The following is a 12,187-nucleotide window of genomic DNA, read 5'->3' on the forward strand; positions in this document are numbered from 1 at the left end:
ACTGGCTAGGGAGAGAGTCAGATACAATCCTGAATACTGTATACCGTTGCCAATATTATATTTATAATATGACTTTCTGCAACACTGTGCTTGTGGGTCGATGGTCTAAGTCAGGGATGGGGAACCTCAGGCCAGGGGGCCGTATAAGACCAGCAGAATCATTTGGTCTTTTTTCTGCTAGTCTCATCTGGCTAGCAGGGTGCCTAGAATGTCACCCTGCAGTCAGAATGTATGAATCAGTGCCACCTGGATAGGACGCTTCAGACGGTCACACCGCTGCCCTTACAGCTCCCCGGATCATCCTCAGGATGCTTTGGGCATTGCTGTAATCACCGGCAATTGTGACCCCGCCCCATGTGACGTCACATGGAGGGGGCGTGGCCTGCACCAGGCCCGCAAATAAGGTTATATATATCAAAATGGCCCTCGGCAGAGAAAAGGTTCCCCACCCCTGATCTTAGCACATGCAGAAAAAGAGGGATAATCCAGCCTGCGAAACGCGTAGCTTTCAGGCATGAGGTGCTCTGACGTACAAGCCAATTATTGGCATTGCTTATGTAGTTGGACAGCAGCCTAGTGTATTATACTGTATCTCCATCACCCTACTTGAGACTGCAATGCCTTCTTACTATTGAATTAGGAGCTGATTCGTGTTTGCATGCAAAAACGCAGGCAGCAGCAACCAATGACAGTCGCTCATCTACGAGTTTATGTAAATGCTGCTACAAACGCATTCCCTTGGCTATATCTGTTTAGTCAAATGTGCAAGGACTGGGGCGCCCTCTTTTAGGGCCCTATTTACTACAATCCGCATTTAAAATGCAGGTTGTAGTGTGATATTTCCGACTGAATTCGCATTGTGAATTCAGGCAATGTCACAGGGATTTATTAAAAATCCCCTGCAGGTACAGAGATTGCGATAAACCTATGTCCCTGCGAATCCCCACTGCAATATTTTCATTGTATTTTTCAGAAAAAATACATTGAGAAAGCGCTGCGCATGTGACGCCAGCTGCCGCTACACCCCCTCCCATCGACCTCCCCCATCATGGCCACCCCCCTACTCCCGTGCGACCCTCTCACAGAACCCGCACCCCCCCCTTCCTTTCACTTACCTCCAGTCAGGTCATCGGTGCTCCGGTGATGTCCTCACTCCGGGGATCCGGTCAACTGGTCTCCCATCCTGCACTGTAACCCGGTCAGCTGTTTAATGCAGCAGCTGACCAGGGTCACAGTGCAGGAGGCAGCAGCTGGGAGACCAGCTGACCGGAGCCCTGGATGGAGGACATCGCCCGAGCACCGATCTGCCTGTTAGAGCAGAGCAGGAGTCGGGGAACCGGGGGGAAACCCTGGATAACTACATCTCCAGGTGGTGTTATTATCACAGGGCTTCCCCCGGTATTTTTTTCACAATTTAGTTTTAGTAACTTTGGCCAGATCACATTTCCCAATTTACAATTATTGGAAATGTGATCTGCTTACTAAAAATATGTGATAATTAGGGATTGGAGTAGAATTTTACGAATTCTACTCCAATTGCCCTTTAGTAAATTTAGGTGATACCAAAATAAAGTGAAAGGGTGGAGGACTGCGATCTGACCCATATGTACTAAACTCCAAAAAGCAATGCTTTTCGGAATTTAGCCCCAGTATTTTACACCTTCTTCAGCCTAGGGGGTCTCCAGGGGAAGGATAGAGATCTTTCCATCACTCCCCCGCACCCCCTGGCCAGTCCAGGAAGCTGACGCTGTACATATGCGCAGTGTCAGCTTCCCCCAAGGAAGTCACTTCAGTGAAAGACTTCTCCGAAATGCCGGGGATATAACTTGCGTGGATATCGGTTACCACAACCGCTGTCCCTGCGAGTTCCTGGTAGTACATTATTAAAAATGAAAATATCCCCGGCGAGTTGGGAAAAAGTGTGTATTAAGGTGGAGGGGGGGATTAGGCGAAAGTTTTGCCTAGGGTGCCGAGAAACCTTGCACCGGCCCTGCCCTGCTTCCACCTTTATTCTTTCCCCTTGTCTCCTTCACCTCCTCTGTCTGCCTTCCTTCCCCTCTTCTCCATTTACTGCACTTTCATCTAGTACTACCCCACCACTAACCCCTCCTCCTACACTCCTCTCCCTGTCACTTCACCCCATCACATTACACATCTCATTAAACTCTTACATTATCTGCATTTGAGGTTCATGCTATACACCTCTTCCAACCAGTACACCTCCGAGTAGCTTAATTTACTGTCCCCCTGGCTCTCCCTCCAAGTTTCTTGACAACTTCGCTTCCTGGCTCCCTCACTTTCTCTTCCTCAGACCTTCCCTCCATTATCTTAGGTGACTTCAATATTCTAATTGATATCCCTGCAGTATCCTCTGCCTCTAAACTCCTCACCCTCACATCTTCATTTGGTCTCTCCCAATGGACAACCTCACCCTTCCATGTGAGTGGGCTCGCTTGATCTGGTCTTCACTCACCGTTGTAATATTTCTGATTACTCCAATTCCCCATTCCCCTTCTCTGACCATCACCTTCTCTCTTTTAACTTATCCTTCTCTCCTTCCTCTCCTCTATCTACTAAGGCCACCAGCACTAAGCGTAACATTGAGGTTATCGACATCATTTCCTTTTCCTCCCTGCTGGACTCACTTCTTTCCCCTATCCTCTGTCTTTCCTGCCCAGAACAAGCCACTTCCCTGTACAATGCCTCCCTTACTTCTGCACTTGACCCTATTGCTCCGGCAATCACTACTCACCCTTGCAGATCCACACCTCAACCCTGGCCTTCCAAATGCACCAGATACCTGCAAAAGTGTTCACGAACCACCGAGCGACAGTGGAGAAGATCACGCTCTAAGTCAGACTTCCTCCAATTCAATATTGTGCTCTCATCCTACAGTGCTGCTTTGTCCCTCTCCAAACAATCATATTTCCAGAACTTCATCTCCTCCCAGTCTTCAAACCCCCAGCATCTCTTTGCCACTTTCAACTCCCTCCTCTGCCCACCCCCTCCTCAACTCCCATCCTCACTCTCTGCCCTTGACTTTGCAACTTACTAAACATATAAACTTTACTCCATAAGTAAGGACATCATATCCCACCAGACCCTCAGCACGTTACCCCCTCCTTTTCCAGACCACCCCTCCCCATCCATCTTACCAACTCTGACATCCTTCTCTCCTGTATCTGGAGATGAAGTCGTGACCCTCATCCGGTCCCCCCTCTTCTACCTCCTATCTTGACCCTATCCCCTCCCATCTCCTCCACTACCTCTCTCTTTTTGCCTGTTCCCATCTTACCCACCTTCTCAATCTCTCCCTCTCATCTGGCACTGTCCATTCTGCATTCAAGCATACACCTGTCTCCCCATTCTTAAAAAACCTACCGTTGATCCTAGCACACTCTCCAATTACCGACCCATCTCTCTCCTCCCTTTTGCCTCCAAGCTCCCTGAGCGTATTGTTTACAACCGCCTTACCACCTTTCTTTCCTCCCACTCCCTCCTTGACCATTTTCAGTCTGGCTTCCATTCTCTCCACTGAAACTGCCCTCACAAAAGTCAGCAATGACCTCCTTGCTGCCAAATCCAAGGGCCACTACTCTCTGCTTATTCTCCTTGACCTCTCTGCTACTTTTGGCACTGTGGACCACCCTCTCCTCCTGCATATTCTTCACTCCCTTGGACTTCATGACACTGCCCTCTCCTAGCTGTTTGCCTACCTATCTGACCATACCTTTTCTGCCTCCTCTCATGACTCCTCTCCCCCCCCCACTTCCACTAACAGAAGGCATTCCCCAAGGTTCTGTTCTTGGACCTCTACTAATACCCCTATATATATTATCTTTAGGTGAATTCATTAACTCTTTTGACCTCCAATATCATCTCTATGCTGATGATACTCCAATCTACCTTTCCTCCCTTGATCTCTCCCCCTCTCTACTGACTTGTATCTCCAACTGCCTCTCTGCTATCTCTTCCTGGATATCCCAGTGATTTTTCTTAAATGTAACAGGTCTAAGACTGAGCTGATAGTCTTCCCACCCTCCTGCATAATCTCACTCCCCACCATTTCTTTATCAATTGATGGCACAACTATCTCCTCTAGCCCCAAAATGCGCTGTCTTGGAGTTATCTTGGATTCATCCCTCTCCTTCAAACCACACATTCAGCACCTCTCGTAGTCCTGCCGTTTCCATCTCAAAAATATTTCCAGGATAGAGCCTTTCTCATCTTGGATGCTACTAAAACTCTCATCCCCTCGCTGGTTATCTCCAGATTGGACTGACCTCCTCCTCTCTTGCCTCCCACCTCTCTCCACTTCAATCTGTCCTCAATGATGCTGCTTGGCTCATCTTCCTCTCCAAATGTTTTACATCTGCCTCCCCTCTCCTTCAAGCCCTACACTGGGTCCCCTTCTCCTTCACAACCCAATTCAAGGTTATTATACTCACCTACAAAGCCCTCACCCAATCCTCTCCTATTTACAGCTCTAACCTCATCTCCCGTCACACTCCCGCCCGTCCACTTTGCTCAACAAATGCATGCCATCTCTCCTGCCAACTGATTAATTCCTCCCACTCCTGCCTCCAAGATTTTGCCCACAGTGATCCCTACCTTTGGAACTCTCTCCCTATCAGACTCCCCACAAATCTTCAAACGGGCTCTCAAGACCCCCTACTTCATCAATGCCTATCAGCCCTCATCCTAACCCACTACTACATGCTCCTTCCTCCCTGTCTACCCCATCTGTATCACGCCTGTTTGTCTTCCCCCTCCCCTTTAGAATGTAAGCTGTCACAAGCAGGGCCCTTTTCCCTCCTGTGCTACTCCTTATACTTTTTCTACTCCTTACACCCCACAAGGGCACCTAACACTTGGTTGCTGACTCCTTGCTGCTTATTTTGAGAGTTTTAATTGCTAATGCAGCAATGTGCATAAACCATGTCCTTGTCCTGCATTGTAATGTACTGTAAGTCACTGGTTTCTTGTTCACTTATTTGTTTATATACTGTGTAATGCGCTGCGGAACACTTATGGCACCATATAAATAAAAAATAATAATAATAATAATTTAAAATGATAGTGCATACAGATGGCAGATGAGATCGCCCTATGGTGCCCTACGGGTTTGTCTATTCCGTTTGAACCAACTTCTAGATTTGCATATGTCCTGTTGCATCAACCTATGACGGGGCCGGGTGCATTGATTATAAACATTTCCTTTCTGTATTTATATGCTTAAAGCACATTTGCCAGGTAAGGGGCAGGAAGAAGATAACTTTTCCCTTATAGATAAATATAATTAAGAATAGTTCCTTAGTCAATAATTCACATTACACGTTGGAAGTTCCTGAAATTTAAATATTGAGAAATGTTAAATTCATTTTTCCATGGTAAATACTATAAATACATTGGCCCTCATTCAGAGCCGTTCGCTATTTGCGGTCGTTCGTTTAAAAACAAGGGGTGGCTATTCAAATGATCCGTACGCACATTGCAGTCTGTTCACACCTCTAAGCCTGAACGAACGAGCAAAACATACGCTCGTTTATTTGTTAAAAACGCCCCCTGGCCGCTCGCACCATACGTCATGTCCGCTATTTATTAGATTAATCGAGTACATCGACCAGCGTATGAACTGCTCGCTATTCTTGTGGTTGGTGTTTGCTACCACAAATTTGCGAGCAGTTCTGGCTATAAAATAACCCAGTGACGTGGTCATTGACGCTGCTGTTTTAAATATACACACCCATAAAACGCCCGTTTTGACCTTTAAGCACGCCTGCGGTCGGATCTCCACTCCCCATTTTCAAGCACCTTCCCCTGTTACCACCCACATACGCCTCATTCTGTCACTCAAAATAGCAGGCACTCGCTATATAGCGTACAAACGATTTTCGGCCGCACTGACTGGTTCGCGCATGCGTACTAAAAAGCGTACGCATGCGCAGATGTGCAAACATCGCTCGGAACGAGCGTACTGCCGCTAACGAGCGGCTCTGAATGAGGGCCTTTGTTCAATACCTCAACCCTCAACAAAAGTGTACTGTTTGCACAGCTATAGGGGCTGAATATCATTTAAACAATTAGGATATTAATGTAAGTCACAGCGTTGCTGGGAATTATGATGTAAGTCAGAACGTTGCTGGGAATTATAATGTAATACAGAACATTGCTGGGGATATTAATGTAAGTTAGAACTTTTCTGGGTATACAGTATTAATGTATGGCAGAACTTTGCTAGAAGGGGATTGATATCATAGATTTGCTACATCTTTGAAGAGAAACCTCCTGGGGAGTGATCCCCCAAGTTTTATCCTCACCCCACCCCCACCATTGCTTTCGGCTGCTCTAATTTGAGTCTTACCATTGGACATTTCAGGTAGCCCAAAGACCTGCACTTCACATAGGATCAGATGTTCCTCTCGTCCTGGAATTGTCACCGTCACATACTGGCCGACCATTCCATGGCAGGAGTAAAAGAGGGACTCTCCAGATCCCATGGATGAGATTATTCCACATCTGTAGAGAAAACTCATTGGTCAAACATATGAAACAAGATCTATAAATTCTAGATTCCAGTAGGGGGTTAGAGAGATTATTTTAATGATTGATTCAGTGCTTAAAAGTGGTCCTAGTGACGTTATGGAACTCCCCCCATCCTCGGCGCCCCCTTCAGACTATAAATATATAAGTTTGCGCCCTTTCTCCCTTTTTTCAATAAAGGGACAGTGGCCTCAAAAGAAAGGGGCGTGGCCACACAATAGTATCCCCAATAAAATTTTATTCACAGTACACCGTACATAAGGCCTGATTCAGACCCGATCGCTAAGCTGCAGTCGCTCACTTGCAAAAGGGGCTGGGTATGCAAATCAAGCGATCGCACTGTGCGGTGTAAGGACGCCCTCTATGTCCTAGAGAGCGATGGCAGTGAGAGTAAGCAGGACTATAATACCTCCCAGCTGTCACTCACAGCACACGTCATCTCCAGGAAGTGTGTGATTAATCGGGAACATCGAGTGCCATCGGAACTGCTTGCAACGCTTGTGATTGACCTTACCCTACCGCAAGCACTGCGATCAGTTCAGGCTAAAAAAAATCCAAGTCACGTGTACTATGACGCTACTTTGCTAATTATGCACACCCATAAAACGCCGTTAATATGCCCAGACACGCCTGCGTTTGCACATCCACTCCCGTTCACAAGCACCTTCCCCTGTTACCACCCACAAACGGGGCGATCTGTCACTCAAAGTAGCGTCCAGTCTGTGTACTACGAGCGCACGCTTCCCGATCGCACTAACTGACTTGCGCACGTGCACTGCGGCCCAAGAGCGTGCGAGCGCAGCTTAGCGAGCGGGTCTGAATCAGGCCCATAGTGCCCCTGATTCACATTACACTACATAGTAGTGTCCCTTATTCATGTTGTGACACACAGTAGTGCCCCTTTTACACAATGTCCACAGTAGTAGTGCCCTTTCTACAATGCCCACAGCAGTAGTGCCCCTTACACATAATACCCACAGCAGTAGTGCCCATTATGCAGTGCCCCCACTAGTGGTACCCCTTATGCAGTACCAACAGTAGTGGTGCCCCTTATGCAGTACCAACAGTAGTGGTGCCCCTTATGCAGTGCCAACAGTAGTGGTGCCCCTTATGCAGTACCAACAGTAGTGGTGCCCCTTATGCAGTGCCCCCATTTGTAGTTCCCCTTATGCAGTGTCGACAGTAGTGATGCCCCTTATGCAGTGCCCCCTATGCAATGCCCTCAGTAGTAGTGCCCCCATTAGCAGTGCCCCCAGTAGCAATGCCCCCAGTAGTATTGACCCCAGTGGTAATGTCCCCAGTAGTAATACACCCATTATTAGTGACCCCAGTAGTAGTGCCCCAGAAAACACACAATACTTACCTTAATCCCCGCTCCTGCATCCGCTGCCGTCCGACTACCGTGCTCCTCGGAACTATGGAAGAGACATCTCTCCCTTCAACCACTTCGGGAGCTGGAAGACGGAGCTGAACTCCAGATTCCGTCTGCCGCTGTAGGGAGGGAGCCGGGCGCCCACTAGTAACAAAATCTCAGCAGGCGCTTGGCAAATGGACTCCAGCCTGGCGTCTCCCAAAGGCGCAGGGCTGACTGGCCGGGTAAGGTGGGCTGGAGGAGGCGGAAATTTGGGCAGTTCCGCCCCGTTCTAGACCACTTTAAGCCCTGGATTGGTTCTTTTATTGTTAAAGGTCCATGGTGGATCGTTTCCCAAATGTACTACAGAAATCTGTGGAAGGGATTCATACTTTGTGAGCAATAATAATAACATAATAAAACCATATTAATGTGTCATCTATTCACTAATGAAAATGTTTTAAAAGGCAACATAGATTAATTTACTTAAATTAATAATTTCTCTTTGTTTATATCCTATTAGCACTCATCTTGTCAAAATGGCTTTGATGTTATTCCATACTGCTGACCGGCTATTCATTTGTAAGATATCCACAGTAAAGGACACGGGGAGAAACAGGACATATAAAAAAAACAGGGACTTGTCTTTGGTTCACATCTAATTAAAGCATTATTTAGGGGGATCATGTGGGGATCTTGTGGAGATCCCATGTATATTTGGTTTCTCCTGGGTGGACTGATTTATTTCCACCCTACAAAAACATACTGGTAGAATAGATGACTTCTGACTAAAATGTTCAGGTGTCTGTTTGACCGCGATTGGGAAATTAGATTGTAAGCTCCTATGGGACAGGATCTGATGAGAATGAACATACTATTATTATAAACTACTGTGGACAAGGTTTACGCTCTGTAAATTTGTTTTAGGGAGAATCTGCTAAGAATTCTATAGAAAACCAATGGACTGTGGGTGTTCTATGTTTAATACTGATATGTTTAGTAAGTTTGAATAAACGTGTTGATGCTTAAAAATAAAAGGTAACGGCTGAAACACAAATTATTTCAGTGATGAACAAATACTGAAAATATCTAATTTTCACTGTTTAGTATGTAACAAATAGACCGACCTCGGATTTAACGTTCCCCCATTTTCCGGTGATCCTCCAATGCGGATCTCGGCTCCAACAATCCGTTCCTGACAGCATTCCAAGACCCGATTGGTGATAACTACAGAAAATACTTTGTGGGTTGAATGTAGGTCCACCATCCACCACGGTGAGAAGTCTCGTTGGGTGATGGAACATTGAGACATTATGTGATTATTAGCTAGGGAGCCGTCGTTGGCATTCTCAGCATTTCCAGAAGAAGAAAATGTGCTAGACTGGGTGGCAATGCCATTAAGAGCAACATTATGGTCTGCAAAATATGAATGGCATACAGTAGTTAAATGTATATTGATAAGTAACATAATTAAGTACTTAAATAACATATAACCCATCCACCAACGTGACTGTTTAAGCGGGGGGGAAAAGAATACATAACTTTCATTGGCTCTGAAGCCAAGAGTACCACAATACAGGCGATGTAGGTGCTTCAGATGAATCGCCACTCGTGAATGAGGAGGCATAACTGGGCTATGGCAGGGCGTCCTTACGGAGGCTACGTTCAGGGAGGGGGTATCGATGGATTTGCAGTTTATGCAGGTGTGCACCAAGGATAGTGCAGGAGAAAATGAACACTGATGGTGGTGACCTGCACTAAACTAATCTTACAGATAGGGCAACATTGTAAGGTGAGAGAAACGCGTTGCACTTCCAGGTGGTAAAAATAATATTGTATTTTTGTATGTAGATAAACAGTCCATGGTCATGGATACTACACTCACTTACTGGCCAACTCTATTCTCACACTGCACTACAAATGGGATCGGCCGTAACATCCTACAACTCTAAGTCAGGTTGTGTCTTTTAGGGTCCTGAAATATTTGACCCTACCATGCAACACACCCTGCCCCATGACCTAAGACCCACCTATTCTTCATTCTCCTGCTCCGTGACCTATCACCCACCCATTCTACACAGCCCTGATTTATGACCTATGACCCACCCAATCAACACACCCCTGCTTTATGACCTATGACCCACCCAGTTAACACACCCCTGCTCTATGACCTACCCAATCAACACACTCCTGCTCCATGACCTGTGACCCACCCATTCAACACACTCCTGCTCCATGACCAATGACCCACCTATTCAATGCACCCCTGCTCTATGACCTATGACCCACCCATTCAACATACACCTACTTTATAACTTATGACCCACCCACTCAACATACACCTGCTCCATAGCTTATGACCCACCCTTTCAATACATTCCTGTTTCATGACCTATGACCCACTCTTTCAACACAATCCTGCTCCATGACCTATGACCCACCTATTCAAAACTCTCCTGCTCCATGACCTATGACCCAACCATTCAAAACACTATTGCTCCATGACCCACCCACTCAGCACACCCATGCTCCATGACCTATGATCCACCCTTTCAAAACACTCCTGCTCCATGACCTATGACCCACTTATTCAAAACACTCCTGCTCTATGACCCACCTATTCAAAATACTCTTGCTCTATGACCTATGACCCACCCACTCAACACATCCTTGCTCTATGACCTATAACCCACCAATTCAAAGCACTCCTGCTCCATGACCAGAGCTTCCTTCAAGGCCAAAAATAGGTTAGAACTGCAAATTCTCATACACAACACTACTATATATATACATAAGTTACGATGAAACAGACACAATTGTACCACTTACACATTTCTTCTTTTTCTTCGCCAATTGGTTCAGCGAACACTTGAACTTCACATAAAGTCAGAAACTCTTTGCGGTCAGGGACAGTTATAGAGACAAAACGTCCTTCCATCCCATCGCAGTCAAAGGAGTGAGTCTCGCCGTTCCCGATGCTGACAATCTTTGCACACCTGGACCAACAGAAATAATTGTTTCTAAATGAATCATGTAAATGAATAAATCAGGTAGATAAATGTGGGGATACTCACTTATACCGTGGTAATTACAATGTGGCTTATACAACTGAGGAAGTATGAGACAGAAAATTACTTAGAAATACTAATGAGTCCATCCTACCGGGCCGTCACTCCATCCTCCTAATTGAGTTTTTGCTGCTATGTGCCAATAGCAGGTGCAGTTAGTGTATCCCAGCCTTACGTCCGTCCCCATGGTCACTGAACCCCATGCAATAGGTAGTGATAACTCCATTACAGAATACTAATTACACAAAGCTGGGAGCACAGGAGCTGATTCAGATCCGGACACTAAGCTGTTTCTCACGCAGCCAAAAGGGGCCGGGTATGCAAATGCCGCGATCGCACTGTCTGGTGGAAGGACGCCCTCTATGCCTTAGAGAGCGATGGCAGAGCGAACGCACGCCAGTACAAAGACGCCCACCTTTCTCTCTTAGCACACGTCATCTCCAGGAAGGGTGTGAGTAATCGGTGACATCGAGAGCCATCGGAGCTGCATGCAGAGCTTGAGGTAGACCCTACCCCACCGCAAGTACTGCGATCACTGCTGTTTAAAATGCAACCAAGTGACATGTACAATGCCGATTCTTTGCTAATTATGCACACCCCTAAAACGCCGTTTAGACGCCAAGACACGCCTGCGTTCGCACATCCACTCCCCCGTTCACAGGCACCTTCCCCTCTTACCACCCACAAGCGGCAATGTCACTCAAAATAGCGTCCAGTCTGTGTACTACGAGGGCACAATTCCCGAGCGCAGTGAGTGACTCACGCATGCGCATATTGATGCATACACATGCGCAAACATGCGATTATCGAGCGTAACGTGCGTTCGAAGCTTAGCGTCCGGGTCTGAATCAGCTCCACAATGCCAAGCAGTCACTGCAAATATTTTACCATGGTGTAAGTCACTAGAGAGGCCAAATCTTTAGTGCAGAGTACATTTTAGAGTATGCATGTACAGTATGTCATTACCACACCCCATTTTAGGGCATTATACTACAGTAAGGATATACAGTACTGTACATTAGGTTAGGTAAATGTGAGAGAGGTCAGGTAGACAAAGACATTAAGTATATAGGCCCTGAGTCAGTATGGATCGCTACTGCGGTCATGGTAGCAATCGCGCTCGCAGTTCTGCTGCGAATATACGCTAATGTCTGCAATCGCAATGCCGTTGCAGCACAATATAAAGACGCCCACTTCCCCTTACTCACATCCGTAATAACTTGCA

General features: G+C 46.5%; 1 protein-coding gene across 1 annotated transcript in view; it reads right to left on the reverse strand.

Moving 5' to 3' along the window:
- Positions 1 to 12,187, reverse strand: part of LOC148473944 (uncharacterized) — a gene marked incomplete at its 5' end in the record, with an annotated part of 73,360 nt that overhangs the window by 19,289 nt on the left and 41,884 nt on the right. Inside the window, 3 exons of the mRNA XM_088459327.1 lie at positions 6,365 to 6,519; positions 9,022 to 9,310; positions 10,724 to 10,890. Coding sequence (XP_088315453.1) covers positions 6,365 to 6,519; positions 9,022 to 9,310; positions 10,724 to 10,890 — 611 coding nt within the window. The remainder of the gene's footprint in view (positions 1 to 6,364; positions 6,520 to 9,021; positions 9,311 to 10,723; positions 10,891 to 12,187) is intronic.

This window comes from Taudactylus pleione, unplaced genomic scaffold, assembly GCF_031769625.1.
Source record: "Taudactylus pleione unplaced genomic scaffold, aTauple2 ptg000905l, whole genome shotgun sequence".
Classification (NCBI taxonomy): domain Eukaryota; kingdom Metazoa; phylum Chordata; class Amphibia; order Anura; family Myobatrachidae; genus Taudactylus; species Taudactylus pleione.